The sequence below is a fragment of the Dasypus novemcinctus genome, chromosome 11 (assembly GCF_030445035.2).
Source record: "Dasypus novemcinctus isolate mDasNov1 chromosome 11, mDasNov1.1.hap2, whole genome shotgun sequence".
NCBI lineage: Eukaryota > Metazoa > Chordata > Mammalia > Cingulata > Dasypodidae > Dasypus > Dasypus novemcinctus.
This window is the reverse complement of record NC_080683.1, coordinates 47,489,455-47,515,701: the sequence shown is the minus strand read 5'-3', so window position 1 is coordinate 47,515,701 and position 26,247 is coordinate 47,489,455. Positions and strand designations below refer to the sequence as shown.

Below are 26,247 nucleotides of genomic sequence, written 5' to 3'. Positions count from 1 at the left end.
TACATTTTAATGCATGAGAGATATTGGTCTGTAATTTTCTTTTCTTGTGATATCTTTATTTGGCTTTGGCCTGAGGGTGATACTGTCTTCATAGAATGAATTAGGAGTGTTTGACTTCATGAAATGAATTAAGAGTGTTCTCTTTAATTTTTTAAATTAAAATTATTGATTCTCTCTATTTTTTATTCTGTTTCTTTTATCACCACTCTAATCTTTGTTCTTTCCTTCCTTCTGTTGCTCCTCTCCTTCTAGTTCCTTCAATTTTGAGGTTAGGTCTCTGATTTGACGTCTTTCTTCTTTTTTAATATAAGAACTTAGAGCTATAAACTTCCTTCTCAGCTCTGCCTTTGCTGTATCCTGTAAGTTTTAATATGTCATGTTTTCATTTTCATTTGCCTCCAGGTATTTCCTAATTTCCCTTGTGATTTCTTCTTTAATCCATTGGTTTTGAGAGTATGTTCTTTAATTTCCACATATTTTTAAATTTTCCCTTTCTTCCTTTGCTCTTGATTTCTGGCTTCATTCCATTATGGTTGGAGAATATGCATTGTATGATTTATTGAGCCTTGTTTTGTGACCCAACAAATGGTCTCTCCTGGAGAATGATCCATGTGTACTTGAGAAGAATGTGTATTCTGTTGCTCTAGGTTAATGTTATATAAATGTCTAACTGGTTTAGATAATAGTTCAAGTCTTCTATTTCTTTACAGAGCTTTTGTCTAGATGTTCTATCCGTTATTGAATTTGTATATTAAAGTTTCCTACTATTAATGTAGAACCATCAATTTCTCCCTTCAAAACTGTCAGTATTTGATTCATATATTTTGAAGCTCTGCTGTTAGGTACAAATATATTAATAATTATTATAGCTTCTTATTGAATTGATCCCTTTATCAGTATATAATGACTGTCTTTGTCCTAGTAATGATTTTTGACTTAAAATCTATTTTATTTGATATTAATATAGCTACCCCAGCTCTCTCTTCTTACTACTTGCATGGCAAACATTTTCCCCAACCTTTCACTTTCAACCTATTTGTATCTTTGAATTTAAGGTAAGTCTCTTGCAAACCACATGTAGTGGACTCATACTTTTTTTATGCATTCTGCTGTGACTTATCTTTTAACTGTGACAGTTTGGTAGTGGGAAGGCAGTAACTGCAACTTACTTTTATGGAATTATTACATTTAATTTATTTTCTTGAATAATATTCCATGTCATTTGCCTGCCCAAGCCACAGATTTCTTATCTTTAATTGAAGGCATTAGGTTCCATGATCTTTAAAATAATTTCCGACTCAATGTATCAATCATCCATTATCATGCATTCTAGAGTTTAGAACAATGTCTTCAAGGAGCTCTACACCACAGATATGAAGAACTTAGCAAAACTGAAAAGCAACTTTTAACCTATTATCTTTAGATAAAGAAATGAGAGTATGTTACCTCTTGAATCAGGTATTGATCTTTCAAGTGAGGGTCATAAAATTTTTTCCACATATTATAAACTATATATTTTAGTTTTATGTGGTTGCAGTACCTTTATTTTGGTACTGATTTCAGTATTAATAAGGATGGGCTGGGATGCACTGCAACAACAAATTAATACCCAAATGCCAGTAGCTTCATACAACAAAATTTATTTCTCTTTACATTACTTGTCCATCTTGGGTTTGGTTGGTAGGGTTAGGGGCAAGATCTGTACTGCACAGTCATTCAGGAACCCAGGCTGATGGAAGTTTCTATTGTGAAGAACATCACTACTTGTTGGACAGGAAAAGAGAGAAGTAGAAGAGTTGTATACAGCTCTTAATGCTTGAGCATGGAAAGGCACCCATTATTTCTTTTCACAGCCTCCTGGCCATAACTAGTCGTACAGCCTCCTTTAATCTAAAAATAGGCTGGGAAATTGGGAAATGCCCATGGACATTCAGTGAGCAGTTATCTTTGCCACATCTCTATCTAGTAATGATCTTCTTGATAACTTAAAAATAGTTTACTGCTATTGCTTCCTCATATACAGTGAAGAACCTGATACATGGGGAGATTTTAACAGGGATTTTGTGAACATAAGTGAAGGTAAAATGCCAATATCTTTTGGAATCTTAATTTCCCAAGTGAAAGGAAGTAGGTAGAATTTTTAAAAAACAGTTCTGTCCTCAAAAGAGAAAATGTATATGCTTTGAAATGGGAAGTGTAGGAAATTGTTGATAGATCAGTGGAATACAATGTACACATGCAATTTATGAATTCATTTAGCAATTATTTATTGAGCATCCACTTGGGGCAGTCACAGAGCTTGGGGCTAGAGACAAAAAGAGAATGAAACTCCTGCCCTCACTGAACTCTGTGTCTTGTGCGGAAGGAGAATATGAAGCACCTGCAACTACAAAGTGAAAGAATGTTATGATTAGGAGAGTGTCAGGCACCAGAAATGACAGATGTAGATATTTTGTGTCAATTCTCAAGTCACGGAACATAACAATAGCTCCATACCATTTAAGTTACAATACATATGAGAAATTCTCATTTAAAAAATTTTTGGAGATGCCCTAGCTCTGGTCCAAAATAATTAAAAGACAAGATCATTTTATGAACAGTTGCAAGCAACTAAATTTTCTCTTTGAAAGGTTAGGTTTGGCATTTCTGAATGATGCACGGCACTAAAAGGCCAATATTGCTTGTGAGAAGCAGTTGGTAAATCACAATATTATAGACGTTTTGTGACTTTTTCAGAGATCTCCTTTCTTTAAAAGAAGAAATTCCACATAAGAATTCTGTAGGAATTTTATTAAACATTAAGGAGGTATTTTTAAAAAATTAATGTTCTAGGGAGTTGGTGTACCTCAGTGGTTGAATAACTGCTTCCCATGTACAAGGTCCTGGGTTCAAACCCCAATACCTCCTTAAAATTTAAAAAAAATTTTTTTCGTATGATTTTTATTTTATTTTCTTAATTCAAAGAACTTGGCTTTGGTTACATCCTTCATCTATTAGGCAGTGCTTACTTTCATTATGAGTGCTAGCACAAGATACATTATTTAACATTGCTTCTTAGTGATGTCCTGTTTTAAATAGAATATTAAGAAAAGTTTAGAAAAACACATGTAATTTCTGCTGTAATATAATCTTTTGACGGGGTGATAAATGAATTGCAGACTCAAGAATAAACAGTATAGCTCAAATTTTTAAATTAGAGAGGTATTGGTGTCTTCATATCAAATCCATTATTCGTATTAATAAAAGAGCCCTAGAAGTTCAGGCCAAGCTGATGTGGAGTTGCCAGTGGGCTGTGAGATTCATAACATAGATCAGAAATATTGTTATGAGTGGCTTAGACAGTCATAGGATATAGGGATCAACAAAGATGAGAGAACTGCTTTAGCCTTTGACCTACTGATTCATTTTGTGGAAAGGCATTTGGTTTTATTGCTTAGTAGATCCAGGTGTTACATATCAGCCACCGACTCTTGGGAGAACAGAGAAGAGAAAACTGGCTTTTATTGGGCACCTACTGTTGCCAGGCAATATGATAGGCACTTTACATATATTTAGCTTTCATACAAGTATGGAAACTGAAGTTCAGAGACAACTTGCCCAAGGCTGCACAGTTATAGTAAAAGGCAGAGACACAGTTTGTCTTTGACTCCCAAGGGGTGGGGTGACTAACACTTACCAAGCACCTTGTGTGGATTAGCACATGTAAAACCAGTGAGGTAGCTACAGCTGTGTCACATTACAGTTCAAGAAATTGAGTTCAGGGAGGCTAACTCATTTGATCGAGGTCACTCTAATAGTAACACGGATGCATGTTTCTAACACAAGATTTTCAAGCACATGCTTTCTACCATACGGCTCCTCCTAAGTCTAAGTAAATATAAGGAAAAAGCTAGCTCTAAGTTCACATTAGGAACTTTAAAAGACGCAAAGCAAGTGGTTTCAGTAACTATATAACATTATTCATCAGCAGCACAACAGAACAACTTATATTTATAATGACCACTCTGAGTTCTCAAAAAGATATTAACTTATGTACATTATTTTTCCTTTTAAGAAGGAAGGGACTTTATAATCTATTTAAAGATTTACTATTCCCAATCATTTAAAGTGAAAAACTCTGATATTTAAAGTACTAATCATTGATTATTTATACAACTAAATATCCAGTGTGTCATTCACTATGAGTTTAGAATGGCAGAGATTTCTGGCATTTTTGTTTGAGAAACCAAACTCTAGTTTTGCTAAACTGGTCAGATGTATGTTATAAATATAGAATTCCCTTGGGTCAGAGGCTAAAATAGGTAGGCAGTTCATTCAAAGGGACTTAATGTTATGTGATTTAAATAAACCTCATATACACATTCTATACAGACAATGTAGACTTGTTTTGTTGAGATATTTTCTCTTTTGAAAGTGTTACCCACACTTCACAGCTCTCACAAGTCTGAGGATAAAAATATGGTCAAAGAAAGTTTATATAGATATCTTTTCCCTCTTCTGCCTGTGCCCAACCTGCCCGGTGGGAATGCCAGGTGCCTTTAGGTTCTGCCCCTTATACCCTAGATGTCCCCAGAAAATGACCCACACACAATGCTCTGGGCTGTTGTTTGGCATTCGCCATTTTGCATTTCTCCCTATTCTAACTGACTGATGGTTACCCCTGTAAGTGCATGTTAGAAGATCATGGCCAATATTGTTGTGTGTACCCAAAAGGCTCTCTCTTCTGTTTATCTCTGGTGATGTCTATGTGGAAGCTGTCCAGGCTGATGTCTATACTGAGAGCATGATCCTCAAGATGTAGAGAGTGCTGCCCCTTCCAACGCCCCCTCCCCCATTACTACTGAAATTGAGATGCTTTTAATTCTAATTTACCAATTCTTTTAGTTTTTATTTGGGTCTTTTATGGCAGTCCCTCATTCTGGGACTCTGGCATTTTCGCGGGGGTTATGCTGGAGGGGTGGGGGAGTCTGAGTGACAGACACTCTGTTGCACTCAGGCTCACCCTTACCCTCTGACCCTGCTCCATTGTCCTTCAACTAAAATGGTGCCCTTCCTCCCTCAGGATGAGTTCTTTCCCAGCAAGAGCCTTGGCCCCACATGCAAATAGCCTTGTGGCTATTGCATGCCAGTCAGTCCTCTAGACAGGATTACATCAGAGGATTCTGCTCAAACTTGAAAAATAACCTTGAGAGACCAACTGAAAAGGAGGCAATCATAGAAAAATGTAAGGAGGTGAGGAGAATTAACCTAAATAAGCAGAGTTGTACCAGAGATGTTGGCCTATCCTGAGTCTTACCTAGCTGGTTTATGTTGAGGGGATTCAGTTGACTGAGCTGGAAAACGACCACAGTTAGCAAATATCATGTAGCTGTGCCTTAGCAATGGTTTCTCCCATGGTTTAAGGAATTCAGCTTCTCAACCAGTTCACAGACAGTTGGACCCTATCTGCTCGACCTGGTTACTCAGAAAGGTGGGCAGTAGAAGCGTTTTGCTCATGTTCTTTGTTAGCACAGAGCAGAAAGCTTGCAAAGTCTTTTGGAATTTAAGAAATTACACACTGTAGGATCACAGCACCACATGGGAAAACCTGTGACCTTATCTAATTTCTAATCCAGTACACAGCAGCTGTCACACTATTAATATCCCAAAGTGTGTAAAAAGAAGAAAACCACATAAATCATAAAAATGTGTTTAAATCAATAGATGGTAGTGATATTCAGTTGATTAATAACAGGAAAAATATGACTACACTTTTATAATTTATTACAAGGAATTTTACTTTTAAAACTTCAAACTATCATGGTGATTAAAAGAGAAAATTTTAACATGAAAAATATCATCTGTTTCTGATTTTCTAATATAAATATTCTTTTGGATGATAGTCAGTATGAAGTGCTAGAAAGGAGTGTGGTCTTTAAAGAACAAGCTCCAAAGAGACTTTCAAGCTACTATTGATCATAGAATTTGGAGAGAAATTGCTCCAGAGAAAGTGAAGGACATATATAGCCCCAATGGCCCCTAAACTGTGTCTGCATGTTCTCCTTGTATTTTGTTATTACTAATCATATTAACTTTGCTTTCTAAAATTCAGGAGAAAAGCGGGTTTAATTTCTATAGTAATATAATAAATTACACAGATTTTTACAATAATATAAATTATACACATCTTTTTTTCTTTCAGTCTATACTCTTAGTATTTACCTAACTAAAGTAAAAAGTATAATTCACTTTGCATGAGATTTAAAGTTAATCCATTTCCTGTTGCAACATTCTGGTGGAATGTACTGTTTTTCTTTATTTGGTTTACATATTTTCTTTTTTGAATAAACTTAAGAGAACAAAGTGACTCCTAAATTGTACACAAAGATGTCAGATGAAAGAGTAAAGAGGTTGATAAAATGTAATTGTTTAGATCTTTTGAACATGGCTAAGTAGTTAAGGTTGTTCTGAGGTTTTCAGTGCCCGTTTATGCCTCTCTGACTTTACATCACTTAATCTTATTTTTCTCTATTTCAACAAATATTTACTGAGTGTCTGTCATGTGACAAGCACTCTTTTAGGCACTGTCAACACAGCCTCTGTTCTCAAAACAGCACACAGCCTAAGAAGGAAACAGGCGTGTAAACTAATATATTACCTTACCTAGAAAGATACAGAAAGTTGAGTGCCCAGAATGAGAAAGCATTCACAGAATGGGCATGTAGTGGCCTCCCAGGCCCATCTTACTAGGGCTCTTTAGTTCACTGCAGCAGTGGGACCATTGCTAAACTACCCATTTGTAACAGAAAGAAGGACAGTGGCATTCTGGGTTTTTTCATTTCAGGTCAGCAGCTCTTGGCAGGGAATGCCCCATTCATGGCCGGCTGGGTCATTAGGTTGGAAGAGGGATTCTCAAACTTCCAACTAGAAATGCTCCCTCTTCACCAAGCAGAGTGGATCATCATGCTGAGGGTCATGGTGTCATCGTCTGAGAGTCTGTCCAAAGCTGTCTGCTACAAGAAATTGTTTTCTAAGTCTTGTATTTTGTCTTAAACATTCATGCGAATATTAAAATTATACTAATATTTTGAAAGTTTAAAACTAATTACCTTCATGCTCCAGGAAGATGCACACATTTAACCAAGGCTCGAGGCTTGTTGACATTCCTTGTCCTCCCAGGACTTTACACTACTCCATTTTAAAAGCGTGGGATAAAAAAAAAAGCTTATATCTCATGGGCATAATAATTAAACCCTACTTTCCTGCTCATTATTTTTTTTTCAAAGATTAAAAAGAAGACATTAGGAATTGTTAAAATATTACTTGGCAAAATAATCAATAATGGCATTTGGCCTTTAAAGAAAGTTTTGGAAACACCACAGTGAAATTCAGCTCCTTTGTAGAGTGAGTTTATCACTGTCTTGTTCAGTGCAGGTATATTTTGGACTATCCAGTCACCTGCTTACTTGGCATTTGCCCTTCAGTAACCAACTCATCTTGGTTTTTCCTGGACTGTCCTGGTTTTCACTCTAATCATACTGCATCCTGGCAAGCCACCCTTCTCAGTCCCTGGCAAACCACAACTGGCAAACACTTCCAACAAGCTTCCAGGGATTCAGGCTGCTGGTCTGAAGTCAGCATTGTTCCTTGATGAAGTAGGATCAATGGGACTGATAACACAGAAAGAACACTGAGAAACCTCTGGTACAAGCAAGTCCCTGGGAATCATAGGATACCACAGGGTCCTTTGAGCTGACACAACAAAACTTTAAGGGCTTTTGGGGCAAAGCTGGTCCATCTGCCAGACCAGTGGTTCCCAAACATCACTGTCTATAGAATCACCTGCAGATCTATTTTGAATCACTTTTCCTGAGCTACACCAACAGACCAGCTGACTCAGAATTTCTGTGATTGTAACACAGCAAATGAATGACTTTTCACCACACAAATATGACCATGTTACTGTCCTTCTGCTTAAAAAATTCCAAGCCTTCTTGCTATTCCATAAAACAATGCTAGCTCACTGCCAGGTTTATAAGGCTTTTCAAGATTTGTGTCTCATTTATCACTCCAGCCTCATGTTGTCCCATCCCATGCATCTAAATATGCTTTGCCTTTGCATGCAGGTGTCCTTCTGCCTTGAACACTCTCACCCTACGTCCACCTGTTTTCCTCTGGCTGAAGTACCCATTGTGAGATTTGAGGTCACTTCCTCCAGGAAGCTGCCTCTGATAGCTCAGACTCAAGACAAGTGTTATAGAGGAACTTCTTAGCCCCCTGTATTTCCTTCATCATAGGGTTTACCATTTACATTTTAAATGTCAGACAATTCTGTCTATATCCCTCTAAATTTAATTCTCTGAGGTAGTAATTATTATCTTCAAAATGATTTCAAAGCATTACCCAAATATTTATTGAATGAATGCTTTGATTCAGCCCTCTATGTGGCTTCCACCTGCCGAGAGGCCCCTGATCCCTGCTCTCCCAGCAAAGCCTAGATAACATCCCTTTACTTTATAAGATGATGCCCAGTGTCTTATACTGGCCCCTTGACTGATGCTGTCCTAGCAAAGGCCAGATACCCTCCCTTGACTTTGCAAGATTAATCAAACACTCTCACCTGTCAGTCCTGGACTTCCCAGAGTAGCTCTTTGCTGCCCCCACATGCTTTGAATCAGCTGGGTATCATTCCTTGTTTTACTTGGTATGGCCTTGTTTCAGTTCTGGGGGGAGGAGGGCCTCCATGCCCTTCCACTGGCACAAAGAAGAGCCATGTAGCATGGAAGAGAAGGGTGTGGCTCCTCTGTGCCTGTTTCTATCCCCTAATCTCATATTTGTTCTCCTCCATCATCAGGACTAAACGCGTTGAACATTTTTTAAAGTTTCTCCCTTCTTCCACTCCTTCTTTTACCCCAATCAGAAGAAGGTAACTCCTCTAGAGTCTTCAAAGTATTCTGCCCTCTAGGCCATTTTACATTTATTTAACTACAGGATCTATTTAACAGCTCCCCTGCCTCTGGTAAAACTTAGATGTGAAAATAGGAATGTTCAGGGATAGAAACTCTCTAGAATTTTGAGTTTCATTCTTTTGTAGAGAAATGAAAAAGTTTATCAAAATGGAGATGTAAAGTGGTTTTATCCCCAAAATGTAGGATCTTATGTATGTAAACTGAATCATCTGTTTAAAGCACTGAAAAATTTTATTGTCATCACAAGTCATCTTCATCAATCTATTGAGTAAACAGATACCACAATGTTAATTATTGATTTATTAAATTGTTTTAAATAGCCATAACTTATAATCAACATTTTTATTCCTTCCATGATTATTATTACAGTCATTAAAAAGCCCTTAACAAGTCCCATGGTGAATAGAGTGGTTCTAAGTACATCATGCAGTATTACATCACCATAGCCCCTTTCTTTGGCAATTAGTGCCTAGGGTAATAATGCTAAGAATGAAAAATGTAGTATATTTAGCACATCATAATTAATACAGTTCAAGCATAAGTACATTTTTCAGGAGAGAAGAGGTGTTTCATATCAGTTGGAACAAAAAAAAAAAAAACCCCATCTCCTAAGAGATTTAGGAAGATTTGGTCAAGAAGGTAATAAATACCAACAATACTGGCATATTTTAAAATTGAAGATAGCTGCCTATTTACAATTTTAAAAGCATTTTGTTTACATTATTTTGTGAGAGCCTTACAAAGTCCCTGTCATGTAGAGAGGGGTTGATGTCCCCACTTTACAGACAGGGAAACTAAGTTGGGATGATTAAGTGACTGTTGGAAAGATGTTGCTTCTTCCATCCACTGTGTGACTTTCAGAAATTTGCTGGCATCACTCACCCTCTGGCAGCCTCTCCTATTCTCCTTGTCGTGTTGGGATCTAACTTTCTAATTACTTTTACTTTAGCTTTTTAACAGAACTCTGGAAGGAGAGGAGATAAAGAATTAGAATTGGAAGTCACATTTTCTCGGGTCTTCCTCAAAAAGTCATGAGATTGTAGTTGAATAGAAATAAATATTCCGATAAAAACTACAAGTTAGAGGTATCTGAGCTATTCATAAAATAGAGGAAAAGAATCCAGACCTGTTTTGCAAAGAATTCCTAAATTTACTTATCCATGTACTCCTCTGGCTATAGGGCCAATCAATTCTGAACATGAATAGGAAGATTATCAGACATAAAATGGAAACCACTATCCTATCTTTGTAATAAAACAAGACATTTTTGTGCTTGGGATTCTGATGGTGATTTGGGTTCCTGTACCTTAAGGAAGCTATAACAGAGCTGGAGATGGACATCAAAAATGATCAAGAAATAAAGGCAGTGGCCACCAGAGGTTCTGAGGGAAGGGAGAGGGAAGAATAGAAGATTCCATTTGAGGAGGGAAAAAATGGAAAAAAATGAACTCTAGACTGGAAAAATGAAGGCCTTGAGAAATGTTATAAAGATTTCAAAAATCATGATACTAAAAATGAGGTAACCATAGGCTTAAGAAGAGAGCCCAAATTTTGGAATATTCAAATGTTAAAGAAATCATTTAAAACAAATATCTGTTAAGGGAGAGAGTTGATAGTTTAGAGTTAGCCGACAGCTCTACAATTTTGTGTTTTGGTACGTAACACCAAGTAGTAATAGAGAGATGGAGTTTATTTCTCTGAGGAAAGATGCGGGGTAAAACTAGAAAAAAAATTCATAGAATCACAATCACCAGAGTGGATGTGACCTTAAATATCATATGGTCTAAGCTTTCACCTAGAACTTAGATTTTAAATCACTTTGTCAGGGACTTAAGTAAATTTATATATTCACAATGGGGTAACTGGTAGCAACTAGAGTGTTTGAAGGTGTGTTCCTAATTTTTATGGTTATTTTTAATAAAAAGTTAAATCCCCAGCTAAATTGACCATGGGTCTGCTCTAATTTAAAATTTCATTCTTGAAATAAATGTTCTTAAGAGCAATTTATGAGATTTCTAGAGAAACTACATCAATATTAAATGTTGCATCTGGGTGGGGAAAAACATATCTTATAAAATTTCTTTTCTGCATGTGCAGCAAAAATGTGTGATATTGGACAATAGCATTATTAATCATAAATTCATTTGTTATTAAAATAATGTTTCATGAACTTTAATCTGATTGTTCATTTTTGTAGAACAGCAATAAGGTAATGATGGACATTTTAAGTTCTCTGCCATCTAGAGAGTTTTTATTCTGATACTTCTCTGAAAACACTTGCAATCAGCTACAGGCCAGTGTGCTTCATCATCATCTAAAAGGGCTGTTTCTGAGACCTATGGGAAGTACTGTGCCAAGTTTTCTGAGGCACCAGCTCCTAATGGCATTCCATAAATAACTTAAGAGCATGCCACTGTACTGAGGCAAGATCCCCAGAATTCTAGTGAAGAAGCTGATAGTTTCATGAGATTAATAATAAAAGATCTAATAAAACAAGGATTAATTATCTAGGGTCAAATAAACTGATAAGGAATCATTTTAAAAAGGCATCTAATGATGGAGACCTAAAATAAACAATTATAACTGGTTATTATTCATTCAACACCCACTGTGTGCCACATTCTATATTAGGCATTTTATAAGAATTGGTATTTTATTTCATCCTTACAGCAACAGTATAAGAAAGTTATTATGATCCCATTTTATAGATGATAAAATTAGGTCAAAGAAATGTTAGTAATTTGCACAAATCACACAGCAAAACTGGTATTTGAAAGTAATTCTGAGTTTCTATAAAGCTGGGCTCTTTCTACTATACCATGTTGTGACCTTTATTTCCATAATTAATTCAAATTCTTATTTGCCTGATAAGCTTTCATATTTATTTAATCTCCTTTTATGCTCCTGTCATGGAGTAGCAATGCAATTCATGCATTCAAAATTATTTAACGCAGTTTATGTTTGAGAGCTACTTTCTCATTACTTTGACAATTAGGTACAAACTTTTTTTCAGAATGTCATTTGTGGAAATGCCATATGGAAATTATTCTGCTCTGATTCCTTCATCTGTCTAGCCAGAATGTGACTAATCAGAATAAATATTAGGTGGCAAAATTTATAATCCTTACATAGCTTTGTGTTCAGTACACTTCCCCAACTCAGTAGCTGTTCTACATCTGGCTTCTCTGCCATGTTTGAAATAATTCCAAAAGGAATAAAGCCAATGACAAAACAGGGTACAGAATAATCATTTGTACCATATCATACCAATAATTTTGGTTTTCTGTGCTCCTTTGTTTTAAGCCCCAGAGACACCATGCATAAAGCTGTTCTGTGCCCAGAATGAAGGTAACTTTCTCAGCATTGGTCAATAGGAAAAGAGATAATTTTCTATTAAAATTATTTGCCTTTGTTTCATTTATGTAAAATAGGAATAATGAGTTATTTCTTCTTTCTTTAAAAAAAACCTCTTTTCTCTTAAAAAAAATTCCATGTTCATGGTAGAAAATTTAGAAAATACAAAAAAGCAAAAAGAAGAGAATAAAAACAGCCCATATTCTCTACCCAATATTTTAGTGACCTCTAATAAACCATTTTATTTTGGTTTCTCATTCTCTTTCTTTTTAAAAAGTTACCCATATACTATATGATCAAATCTATTTTCTATGCTACTCTAATGATTTTCTTCCTGAAGATTTTGAATTCTGCTTTTATTCTATTGCTGTTTCAGAGAGCAGAGGAGCAGATTATTTGAAATATTTGCATTTCATCATGAATCAACATCTCAATTTATTTTACTAAAGACAGGAAATTCTACATCTGCCCTACAAGTCTTCATGTTTCACATGTTAAAATGGAGGCTTTAGGAAACAGCCTTTACTTCACCTGATTTAAAAATGGAAAAGAGACAGTAACTTGTTATCGAGGTTACCAACCCTTCATCATCACCATTTTTCCATTTCCAAATGCAATTTAAAATTTTTCTTTCTGCCTTTCCACAGGTCACCAAGTTCAAAACCCTGTTTTTCTTCTTATAAGACATCCTTTTCTTCTTTAGCTTTGACCAATTCAAAAGACTTACCTCAGGTGTGAGGGTGATTTAAAGGAGAAAGGTGATGACACCTTTCCAAGAACAGAAAATGGAAAATCACTTGAACTAAGATGGGAAAGTTTAGAGTAGATTATGCCCGGAATTGGTATTTATTTGGGTTGCTGGGTCTCCTAACCATGTGGAAGAGTAGCCCTTGAGGAACTTTAAAAAAGTACAGATGCATGGATCCTTGCTACAAAATTTGGGCATAATTGATCTGAAATATAACCTGGGCACTGGAATTATTTGATGTTTCCCAGGTGATTTCAATGCAGCTAGGCAGGGATGTGAATTTCAGAAGACGCTATATTATATTAACCTGTGTGAGATGAACATGGGAGCATTTCCTGCTTGAAGATGAGTAACAGTCTACATACCTTGAGGCTCCTTTAGTAAGAGCCACTATGTAGAGATGTGCAGTTGTGCCTTGCACGAGGGTGCCTGTGCACGAGGGGTGAATAAGGGCTGAAAAACAGCCCACTCTTTGCTCACTAGTTAGGCTGTACCCTGACTCAGCGCTGTATCTCTTGGACGAATTGGATGCCTTTTTCAAATTTCTACAAAGGCACTATATAGGCTTGTCTGATATTTTGTCTGTGCTTATGCCCTTTAACCCTGCAGGAAGACACAGTGCCTTTCCTTTAAACTATTTTGTGGCTCTAACCTTCTGGTTAGTTCCAAACCACTAGGTTCTTGTAAATTAACCTGTTTCATTTTTGTCTTGAAATGAGTGCATCTATATGTGGCAGAGGCAACATAGGAAAAAAATCTGCAAGTTCCAGTCTGTTACTGTTCCTCTAATAAGTTAGTATTTAGCCATCTGGAATTAGATTAATTTGGAGATTATGAAAGAGCAATAAAGGTGAGAAACCTCAAGAAAGACAAACTTTATAAAGGTCTTATTGGGAGTACTCATAGCTGACTGGTTAAAATACCATGACAATAAGCCAGATTTATAATTTCAAACCCATAGTTAGCATGACACAGGGGAAAACTCTATTTCATTGTCACAGAATGAAACTCTTCCCAACCAGTTTGTTCTTTAGTACAATTTGAAATGAATTCAGGATACTTCACATCTACCACCATTACTGGAAAAACAGCTCCAAGTCTATGGCCAGGTAGGAGTATGTTCAGCAAATGCCAGCTCTGTCATCACTAGAGAACTCATCGCTACTAATCAGCATAAAATACATCCAGATATATTTGCATTATGTGATGGAGCAGCAGAGTCGATATAGCACCTGTAATCATGGGGTTTTCTCAAGATCCTCAATAAATTGCTAAAATTTTGCTAAGAAATCAAAGAAATAACTTTGAACCTATCAACTGGGCTCATCTAATTGGCAGTCTGACTATTAAATGGCTTAAATTTTACCTTCAGTGTGAATACATTAGATTAAAATAACCAAACTCCATGTGAGTTCCCATCCACATGTTTCTGTGCAAAAGGAAGTCCTTGACTGGGAATATGAAAGCACTAATAAAGGCTATTTTTACTCAAAACACATAGTTATAACCAGAATGGGGGAGCAGCGTTTTATTTTAAACCTGATTTGAATACTACATTGAAAACATAAAAAAACAGAAAAATTTTAGATTGTCATTGACTTCATAATGCACTAAAATAGGCTAGCCCTGCCTCCTTTCAGAATTACTGCTACTTAGATAAGGCAATTTTTATGCAGTTAATATTAGCACAAAACCTTTTTCTGCTTGCCTGCTTCCTAGCAACCTGATGCAGAGTATCTGCTTGCCAATCTGCTTTTGGTGAAAAAATAACAGGATGCCCAGTGAGTTTGCCAACAGCCCTTGAAGAGATGACGATGTATTCAACAAGCTCCATGTTGATTTTGTGAGCCTGGGATGTGATTTGTGTTGTCAACCCTCTGACCTAACTGCTTTCTACCACAGGCAAGGGAAGATGTGATCCACATGCTGAAGACGGAGAAAACCAAGCCTGAGGTTCTGGAGGCTCATTACGGGTCTGCAGAGCCAGAGAAAGTGCTGCGCGTCCTGCACAGAGATGCCATCCTTGCCCAGGAGAAGTCCATAGGAGAAGATGTCTATGAGAGACCTATTTCAGAGGTAAAAAAGTGATGCCAAAAAGTCACCTTAGAAGGGATATAGCCATCTTCAGATTCTTACATTTTATATGCTTTAGCATTTTCTTTCAAAAGACAAAATGTTTATAATACACTAATACAGAATTAAAGGTTAATTAAGTAATTTATGGTTATAATGGAAATATTTCAATGATAAGACTTTTAGAAGCTTTTTCTTAAATAAACTTAAAGTCCAAAATATAATTCTCCATGTGATGCTATTATCTTAATGCATGCCCTTGAAGTCTTCTATTATTTTACTTTTAATATTTACTAATGTGTATAAAAATTTGAAGTGCTTATCAATTTTAGTATTGAGTTGTCAGGATTATTATTGAAATGGTAACCTAAAATTAAATTGATCTAATTACTTTTATGGTTACAAGGTGACTATTTTTTGGTATCTTATAGACTCATAATTAAAATGGGCTCATGAGAGTAGCTAAAATGCAATGATTAAAGCAAAATCCCATTGAAATGCTTAGGGCAATCTTTAAGAGGAGAGGGAATCTAATAGTGCTTTATTTCACATTTTTATACAAGATTGTATTACGAGCTATTGATCATTGTTATTAATATACCTATGTTGCAACATTTTAAAAATACTCTAGCAATTGTAGAAGTTTGCGGAATTAGGGTCCCATTTGATGGATCTAGCTGCAATGACTCTTCAGAATCCATGTCAAAAAAATTTACAGAAATTAATTTCATGAATGAAAAAAGAATGTAGAAATTAAAAGCCTGTAGCAATTTATTATAAATTTAAATTTTAACTTATATCAAGCCTTTGAAGCAACTCAGTTTGCCAGATCTCAGAGATAAGATTGTCTTTAGACAGTATTCACAACAGATTGATGGCTCCATAATTTTCTAATTTCTACAGCAAGGATAAACTGGAGCTGTGTTCTCATCTTTTCTTAAAATATTAAGGGACAATTATCTGAGAGGAAGCAAGAGTAGGAAAGAAGCATTTGCTTTGCAGTCTACATGAACAGGAGCCCCAAAACATCACTGTTCCTTTGAACCATAAGCAGGCAGCCTAGCTCTTGTTCCTAGAAGCCAGGTTGCACATTAGGCCAAAATAATTACTGCTTAGAACTAGGTTATCCGATAGAATTCACCAGAGGGTGAGTAGTAAGCCCAGCATGGTGGATCTCCCTCCCTTGCTAAATATCTGGAGAGAATTAAAGAACAAATATTAATCACCTTGTGCTTCCTTGTAAATTAAAGTCCAGAACATCAAAGTTTAAAATTATTAAGCAAAATTCCAAAGAAATCAAGATTTCAATTTCTTTCTTTCTGAATTTCTTTTTCTGCTCAGCTTTAGCCAGAGGGATCCCCATCAACTGTCTGGATAGAGTTTGTTTTTGTTTTTGTTTTTCCCCTTCAGCAAAATGACTGAGACTCATCAGCATTTTCATAGTTGAATGAATACATCCCAAATCCCCTCTACTCTATTTTTTTCAGAGGCCAAAAAATTATTAGGAGGCATGCACTTATAGTACCAACCTCATGCACATACATTTTTAAAACACAAGAAAATTCCTAGCTTTGAGGTCAATTTAATCCAAGCAAAATGATATTCCTTTACCCCAGGACTCAATAAAATCCAGGCCATATTACTCTTACCAAAGGCCAAAACAACTATTTAGAGAATGTCTGAGGAGGGTAAATAGAGAAAATCTAATGCTACAAGGGGATACCAGTCAGTCTGGTGTAATTGTCCACAACAGAGACAGTGAACTTCCCCTCACTTTGGAAAACTTTCCCTCCAAGAGGTTAATTATGGGAAATGGAAAACCCTAAGTTGGTTGGAGGAGTCTATTTGTACATACGTGTGTACAATGAGTGACATTTAAAACATACCAGGGGAAGCAGATTTGGCTTAACAGATAGGGCATCCGCCTACCACATGGGAGGTCCAAGGTTCAAACCCCGGGCCTCCTGACCCATGTGATGAGCTGGCCCATGCGCAGTGCTGATGTGTACAAGTGCCATGCCACGCAGGGGTGTCCCCCACGTAGGGGAGCCCCACGCTTCCCATGTACAAGTGTATGAGGTCCTAACAACAACAACAACAAAAACAAAACATTGCTGATCACATACACAGAGGACCAGATTGTGTTAATGGTGCCTTAAAAGGAATATATAGTTAGTCCCTAGTTTGCAAGCAAGTTGTGTTACAAAAATCTCATTTGTAAGTTTGCTGTTTGGACCATAAAATATATTTTCCTTTTCTTTAGATAAAATCAACATTTTAAGTCTGAAGTATAGGTCTCTCCTCCCCCAAAACCCATTTTAGTCCATAAAACAGGTAAATGAAAATAACAGAATACTGGTAGTACCCTACATTCTGAACCCTGGTAATAAAAGTCTGTATGATAAAAAGAAAAAGAAAACAGAGGAATGGCAGAATATTTAGAGTGGGTTGGGGAGAGAGATAGGTCTAATGGAAGAGAACGGCTATCCGCAGAGATGGATCACTGTTGACATAAATATTAACAGATAAATGCTAAGATGATAAACTGTTCAAGCTATTATTTAACTAAAGGGAGGTTCATCATAGAGCCCACAGGTTTTTCTTCCCACTTTAAGAACCTTTACTGTAGTGGAAGAAGCTTTGAAGGGGCAGCTGGAGAAAACCCAGTCCTGGTAGCTGATTAGATATTGCAAAGCATCTACCCTGTTCTGTTCTGTTTTTAACATTTTAACTAGTTTTTAAAACAGTTCCCTTCTTTCTCTATCACTGTTTTATGGATCTTAGAGCTTTTTATTTGTCTGTTTTCTTTAACTTCCCCTATGATTTCAGATCCAGGCATTTGTTTTTCTACTATTACCTTGCATGGTCTGTATTGTGGGATTTCCCTCTGTGAGAGAAACACAACCATCGAGTTCTGAGTCTGCCAAGAGCATCCTGTGTTTATCGCAAATGTTATCTACATTCATGTCTCTGAGTTGGAATCCTCACTAAGGGGAATTTTTCCATCAAACTCCATCTGTGTTTGGACCAAATCTGCTATTGTCCTGCTTGAATCCCTTCTCATTTGTTTCATCTTTCTTTTGAAACTTACAGCCCCATGTTTCCTGCATACGTTAACTCAGGCTCAGGCAATATCAACAACTCCATCTAGAACAACTGACAACCTAAAACTCACTATATAATGCTTCAAATATCTTACCCTGATCTTCCCAAATTTTAATTCTTAAATCTGTCCATATGTTATGTAACAGCTTTTAATAGTTGCTGCAGTCTTCAGGGAAAGGATCCCAATCGATTATATACTGTTTATAGCATGTTCCTCAGTCGTTTCAGAGAATGTAGAGATCCTGACATTCTCTTTGTGTATGGGGGAGTCACTCTGCTCTGTTCCCTGTGCCCTCATGCGTCTCCTCTTCTGGTCATCCATTCTGATTCAGCAGTGACTAAAACACCTCCCTTTTTTATAGTCCTATCATTAAGAGCATTTAGACTCATTTTCCTTTTGTATAAATCCAGTTTGGTCTTTAAGACCTTGTGTTTCCTCTTAAGTAGGTGTCTCCCTTCCTGAATCGTTTCATACTTCTCCATTTACCCTGCTGCTATTAACAGAGATAAAATAATTTCCTGAGCCTTGATCTTTTTATCTGAAACAGACTAAAATTTCTCCCCATCTCAAGCTCTTGTATTTCTTCTCCACCACCTTGATTCACTAGAATAAGACTTCCAACTATACTCTATCCTCAGTAAATTTTTTGCCTTTGGTATTATGATGATCTTATTCAATTTTCCTCCCACCTCAGTACAAGTGGAAGCTACATTTCCAAAGTTATAGGGGCCCCTTTCCATTTTCACTATTCATTGATAAGAGTCACTCTTCCTCTACATCTAAGGCCACAGCTTGGTTCTAAAGACCAAAGCTGTGAACACAGTGAGCTTGATTAATGAATCTACGGAACCCATAGGGGTGGGAGGTGGTCTTCAAAGTCTCTGGACAAACAACATAGATCTAAGAGGTTATCCCCACATCAATTCTCTCCTTGGAGCTTGATGTAGTTCCAAACAAAATAATGAGCAATAGTATCTAGCATAGCTGATCTAATGCTATCTATATTGGTTCTTACATCCAAAATTTAAAATTGAAAGCTAGCTGCTCATACTAATGCTTTGTAGTTGATGAGGAATTTAATGCCTCTGCAATTTATAGTCTGGGCCTGAAGTTCTGGATTAAAAATGTACTATACACCCCAATGCCTTGGTAGCCTACGTGTTAGAGAAAAAATGATGATGTAATCATTGTTGGGGTACAAGGCACGCTAGCTTAGTTGAACTTAACAGTGCCCAGAATCCCCAGCAACCTACTCCAGCAGCCCAGACCCAGGACTGTAGCTGCTGCAAACAACTGGTCTCAAAAACCCACATGGATAGAACTTACTAAAGGCTAAAACCTAATCCTGCTCAGACTTCACCAGAAAACTTGACAGATATCTCCATGTTCTGTTTTGTTCTCCAGATACCCATGCAATATCTGCCTCTCTCAGTCAACCATCCAGTTAATAATGCCCCATCTTATTCTCCAGAGTTCCTTGAGTGGATGACAGATGGGCTTAAAACACTTACCTTTATTATTGGTATAGATGGATAAATGACCACCACTGGGCTTTCTATTACTTTCCCTCCAAGTCTACACTGGTACCATCCTGTGACCCGTAGAGTAAAAAAAAAAAATAGAAAACAGAAATGAAAAAGGTTGCGTTGCACATGACCAATTCCTTATTCTAAATACAAATCAGATAAGTCACTCCCCCTCTTTCTTTGGGGACAAGTGAGAGAGGGTCTGAAGTAAAAGGCAGAAGCTGCTTCCCAAATACTTTCAAAAGGAGAGCCAATGCTACTTTATGGTAAGGCAGGAAGGATAAAAAAAAATGGGAAATATTTGCTCCTTTTACATTTTTGATGATGACAGTGTATCACCAAGCTTAGGAAATCCTATAAAATATGGTGAAAATCACATTTATGGGAAGATGGGAGAGTCCTTGGGGAAGATATTTTATAATATAAGGAATGTCACCATTCCAATGAAAAAACTTCTTGCATTGCCTGCTCCTTTAAGACTACAGAAATTTGTCAGAAGACATAAAAGTACAATTTGCTAATTTCTGGTCATCTCAAATATTATTAGCTATCAGTTAACCTGGACTTCTCTAACAGTTTCTATCATGTCACCTGTTCTTAATCAAGGGGAGTTGAGATCTGGGCAGAAGACACCAAGGATAATGCAGGCAGTCTCTCTTTTATTTTGGGACCCAGAAATGACCCGTTTACAATGAAGATATGCAATTATACAGAGAATCTTGAATCCTCCTTATAACTAAAGGGCAAACAAGGAAAGTCCAGGTGAAATACCCACTTTTGCTGACACCCAGCTACCCCTTTGGGTTTAAAGGAGCTGGTGTGGCACTGAGAATGGATTTTAAATGTCTGTTTCAACTAGAGCAGTGGTTTTCAACCAGGGAGTGATCCCATTCCTCACCCCCCACTGGGGACATTTGGTGATGTTTGGGGACAGTTTTGATTATCATGACTTGGGGAGTGCTAGTGGATCTGGTGGGTAGAAGCTAGGGGTGCTAGAACTCTCCACAACAAAAATTATTAGCTCCAAAATATCAGTAATGCTGAGGTTGAGAAACCCTGAACCACAGTTTGATGGGGGGTTATGGGGTGAGAGTAGAATTGCGAGTTGGGTAGGAAACTATCAATATTATAAAATTCTGTCTAATTTAACAGACATTTGCTGTATGCCCACTTTGCTCCAGGTACTGTGCTAGGCACTAGAAGCTAAAAAGATGATCAAGACATTACTCCTTAAAGATCTTATTGCCTGGCCAAAGAGATAGGTACAAAAATTCCTGCGATAATATTTTTGAGATATGTGGTCTCTACAAGTTCTGAAATTTCACTATATTTAGCATCTATTGAAATAAAAAGGACTGTGAGTACTTCAAAAATACTTTTTCTAGAAATGCATATTTCTATATTTCCTAGAAATGAAAGCCTTGGAAAAAAAGATTATGATGATGATAATTCCCAGGGGGGAGTGTGGTACATGTGCAAGCTGAGATCTTAATTTTTCTGAAATCAGTAGGGATTTTTATCCTCTTTCTGTCTGAAAGTATAGGGACTAGGCATATATTCCTCTTAAGTAGATTGTCAAAGAAAAAAAAAAAAACCATTACCACCAGAGGTTACTGCAGCATTTGTATGGCTAATTTATGAAGCCAATGGGCATGGAGAAAATGATGGCATGGGGAAAATGGCATAGAGTACCAGACTCAATGTCCTCCTCTTCAGGTAATAAATCAGTGGACACTGCAAGTGAGTTACTTAGAGTCATGCAAATGAAATAAAATATTGTGCTCTTTTCCACATTTGCTTATTCAGCTGGACAGACTTGAGGAAAAACAGAAAGAAACCTACCGGCGCATGTTAGAGCAACTGCTGCTGGCAGAGAAGTGTCACCGGCGCACTGTGTATGAGTTAGAGAATGAGAAGCATAAACACACTGACTACATGAACAAGAGCGACGACTTCACCAACCTGCTGGAGCAGGAACGGGAGAGGTAATGTGCCCACATCTGGATGCTGCAGCCCTTTCAGCCCATGTCAGGATCAGATTTTGGTCCAGTGACACTGTGGACAGGTTCCCAGGGTCTAACCACATTCTAGATGGTTTGTGGTCATAGAAAGTGAGACAGACCTTTACCCACTATTCTTACTTGAATGTATTTAGGAGTGTATATAAATAGGGTATTACACTCCCAAAAGGATATTGAAGCCATAAAACCATAAGCCTGAAAGAAACAAAGGGAGCTTAAATTTGAACTTGTTCAATAACGTACATTCAAAAAATCTCTGTATCAATTTCTATTTGAAATAATCTAGTTTTTCTTCTTGGGGATGAAATTCACTTATTCAGACAGTAAATTACTATACTTAACCGTTTTAAATGAATCCAAATCATTCTCTTTTTTTTAAAAGATTTATTTATCACCCCTCCCACCCTTGTTGTTTTGCACTCGCTGTCTGCTTTCTGTGTCCATTTGCTGTGTGTTCTTCTGTGTCTGCTTGTCTTCTCTTTAAGTGACACCGGGAACCAATCCTGGGACCTTTTGGAGTGGGAGACAGATGAGGATTCTCTTGCATCACCTCAGCTCCCTGGTCTGCTGTGTCTCTTATGGTCTCTTGTCTGTGTCTTTTTTTGTTGCATCGTCTTGCTGCGCTAGCTTTCCACATGGGCCAGCACTCCTGTGTAGGCTAGCACACCTTGTTGGCCAGCTCTCCACTCAGGCCAGCTCGCCTTGCAGGCCAGCTTGCCTTCACCAGGAGGCTCTGGGAATCGAACCCTGGACCTTCTATATGATAGACAGGAACCCAATCGCTTAAGCCACATCTGCTTCCCCCCATCATTCTTAATGCCAGTGTAGAAAATCAAAATTTAATTGTTTATAAATTAGTTAATGACTAGAACTACCTGCTTAACTTTCTAAGATTTGCATAGTTCTTAAAACTCAGTGTAAACCAAACCAAATAAAACAAATACTCAGTGTACTGAGATTTAAAACCTATTCTCATAGGTAATTCCTTTTTTCAGGTATTTCCATTTTTGAAGCAGAGACTCCAAATTGAAAAGCTTTGTAATTAAATCTTCTATGGTATCCAGTCATTTTAGCATTTTCTTTTCAGATTTCTCTTCTTTCCTTTCCCTAGGCTTAATTGGTATATTTGTGAATTCCACAATCTTTTTGAAAGCAATGACATTGAATCCCGATGCTTTGAATTACCAAGCATGTCTGCCTGTGTTTAGGGTATACAAATTGAGAGCCACTTGGGAATTGATTTACCCAGCTTTATTACTGATTCAGTTCAAAAAAGAGATCTGGTTTTCCCAGATTAGTTTACTTTCCAGAAAAAGCTATCTCAGTAAGAGTAAATAAAAGCATGAAACATAATAGGTTTGTTTTTGTTGTTTTTTTTGCGGGGGGGTGGGTTTCCTTTGGTGGGGGCAATGTTTCCTTTTTGTTGGGTTTAGTACATCTCTTAGGGAAGGAGAAATGGAAAGGTTACAGTTTGTTATGCTATCATACATCCAACTTAAGGTTTCTTTAAGCTTGTATTCTGATCCTGTAAACTATCCGACTTTTTAAAATACCTGAAATCAAATCATTTTAAAGAGCACCTGTGTGAATGAATTATTTTCTGATCACTTTTCAAATGATTTGATTTAGAATAAGGTATGTCTATCTTTTCTTTTCTCCTAATTCCCTCTTAAGCCTAAATGGGCACCAATTTACTTACAGAGTTGTAAGGTAGATGGGTGAAAAGAGACTATAATTATACAGTCTGTTTCTGTTTCTTTTTTGTTTTCCTAATTTTTGTGTTCTGTGATAATATAGGATAGAAGCATTATAGTTTACAAGAACCTTTATATTCATTAAATAATAAGCCTATCCTAGATGTGTTTATTTTCTAACTTCCTGTTGATCAACCCTAGATGAGCAATTCTAATCCCCTACCTCCTAATTGGAGTCATTTAACTTTAATAAAACAAAACAAAAAATTCTAAGCAAAGTGCTACGTAGAAGCTTCTTAAAATAAAAATAAAAACTCTTGTGATGATGCATTTGATACTTTGATTAGTACCAACAGGATATGTCACCAGATTTTCATGCTTTAAGTAAGAATTCACTAAGAGACCCTCTATTCTTACAAATATCAAACCACTTTCAGGTTTTAAAATAATATTAAATAATAATATTAAAATAACATTTTTGTCTGAATGTGTTAAATTTTAGTGCTTTATTTTTTACTGTCATGTTTTGTGTTTTTTTTTTTCTGTCAGATCAATCCCTTGATTAACCATTAGTGTTCACGCCGCTGAAGGCACGCCCTTACAGAGGCTAGTAGTGCTAAATTAAACATCCCTGCTCTACACTGATAACTTAAGTTGTTGTCTCTGCATTTCCCTGCGATCTGAGTCATCCACTGTGACTGACTTGCCGAGTCTCCGGGGCACTGAAGCTCTTAGGATTGTCTAAAAGGTCATGCCTGGGTTCCTGCTGCTCTTTGGAAATTGCCCTGCTAAATCTGCTTTGGATTAAACCCCCCTTTTGAAGTAAGCGGTCATAATTAAACCTACTTATGGAAGCTGGCAGGATGCTCACCCCTAGGCTTTCTTTCCCGTGGGCCAAGTCGCTGATGACCCCTCCCCATCACGGACCAAGCTGGGTGACTCCGGGCTCAGCCAGGGTGTAGTTGCTCTGGGATGGAGCCGCTTGGATGCGACTAGGCTGACTAGGCCACAGCACCTGCAGGGAAAGCCTGACTGCAGCTAATAAAGAACCGGCATTCCAGAACGCAAGTGGGAGTCCTTGAGTAGACTGTCCCAAATCCTTTGTTTGCTTCTTTGTTTTGCACTCCTTTCTCCTTTTCCAGAAAAGTTCCTTTTGTGAGCATAAAAACAGAGTCAACAACTTTACTTTGGAAACACTTCCCTTTGCTTCTCCTAATAAGTATGAGCAAAGGAAGGAAGAAAGAGAGGAAAGGCTTGAATAAGCCTAGGTGATTTGCTCTTTATAATCAGCCAGCTTCTCCCACTGAGTGCTCAGACTTTCTTCATCCCACATAGTTTTTTGGTTGGTGGTGGAGGGTTTAGGAGGTGGGAGTGAGACTCTCCTGGCCTGGGAACCATCTAGGCACTATTCTCTATATTTGTCTTGTTCTGTAAGGGTTTCTCACTTCCTTTAGAGAAATGGTTGATGATAATAAAAAGAAGGACTCAGGCAAAATATTAGTGGCAGATGTTTGTTGATAAATAATTCAGATTCAGATATTTAAAGAAACCTGGAATCTTAGGCTTTTAGCATAGAAGTTGTTAAATACATCTTGTATAAAAATTCATGAATTCTTACTAAGTACTCACATGGACAATATATTGTTCTAGGCTTCCATAATTCTAAGTTATCATAATTTATCATCATTTACTGCATATTTGCTTTTACAAATAGTCATATTCCTAAATAAAAAGGGAAAATAGCATGAAAACATGCATTGACTTAATTAGCATTGTCAATAATAAAGACGAACTGTCCTTCATTCAGTTAATGAAAATGTGGATAAAGAAAGCCCCCTTTTCTAAATGCTATATTCTCTTGGGTCCATATTTCAAGTCAACTTGATCTTTAAAGGCATAATTCTGAGCACATGAGATCACCTTCAGAGTTTGTACTTTATTCCCTGTCTGAACTGTAAGACTTTTGATTTTAATCTTAAGCTTCTTGAGGGCTGATCCAAGAATGTCAAAATAGAGAGAACACAGTTACATCAAAAGTGGTCTGGGGCTTAAAGAAATATTTGGGCTCTGGGTGTGTGTATATATATATAAATGATGTGGAGGTATGCTGTCCAAATGTATCACTGAAGATACAGATTTTAAAGCTTTTGGATTCTATAGGCTCAGCTGGAGCTACATAAATAATTACGTCATCATATAATATTGCAGTAAACCTTCCAAGTATAAGTTCATTTTTTTAAAAGTCGAAATCAGCACCTCAAGAGAAATCCCTGAGCTTGTGAAGAAGAAAATGTAGGAGCAGGGGCTTGAACAGAAGAAAAGCTTTCAAGCTCCATCATGGTATTGGTTTAGTTTGAAGGGAAGGTGGTCTGTGGTACAATCTGCACAATTACACTTGCCCAAGTAGGGGAATAATCAGTCAGAACCTACTGTTTTTGAGAACTTGCTCTGGGGACCTGGAATCCTGGGAAATATTCATGGCCTGCTTTATAGAAAATGATTAACATCTGATTCCCTGGCACAAAATCTTTAAATTTCTTAGATTTAGTTGCCTTATCTCTAAGACATGGTAAATATATATATATACTTTTCTCACTGGTAGCTTGATGGGTAGCAATAAAGCACTTTGGAGAAAAAGACTGCTGGTGCTGTAGAAATGCTCAAGTTTATCAAGCAGAGCCTTATCACAACAGCTGGAACATAGCAGGAAACAACTGAGTCCTCTTTGCGTTTAGCACTGTGCTCAGGACTGTTCAATAAAGGCAGATTTAGCCTTT

General features: G+C 37.1%; 1 protein-coding gene and 1 long non-coding RNA gene across 7 annotated transcripts in view; one reads left to right on the top strand and one right to left on the bottom strand.

Annotated features, from left to right (window-relative positions):
- Positions 1-26,247, top strand: part of FILIP1 (filamin A interacting protein 1) — a 427,722-nt gene that overhangs the window by 336,879 nt on the left and 64,596 nt on the right. For 5 of the 6 annotated variants that reach the window (XM_071218557.1, XM_071218558.1, XM_071218554.1 and 2 more), the window contains 2 exons: positions 14,953-15,126; positions 21,562-21,740. In XM_071218557.1, the coding sequence (XP_071074658.1) occupies positions 14,953-15,126; positions 21,562-21,740 (353 nt within the window). Of the gene's footprint in view, positions 1-14,952; positions 15,127-21,561; positions 21,741-26,247 lie in introns of those variants that run through there. The other variant, XM_058307058.2, reaches the window with a different exon arrangement.
- LOC111765540 (uncharacterized) overlaps positions 9,234-26,247 on the bottom strand; it is an 88,405-nt gene continuing 71,391 nt past the window's right edge. Inside the window, exons 2-3 of the long non-coding RNA XR_002797847.3 lie at positions 19,741-19,820; positions 9,234-15,115 (exon numbers count right to left, since the gene is read on the bottom strand). This is a non-coding gene — a long non-coding RNA (uncharacterized lncRNA). The remainder of the gene's footprint in view (positions 15,116-19,740; positions 19,821-26,247) is intronic.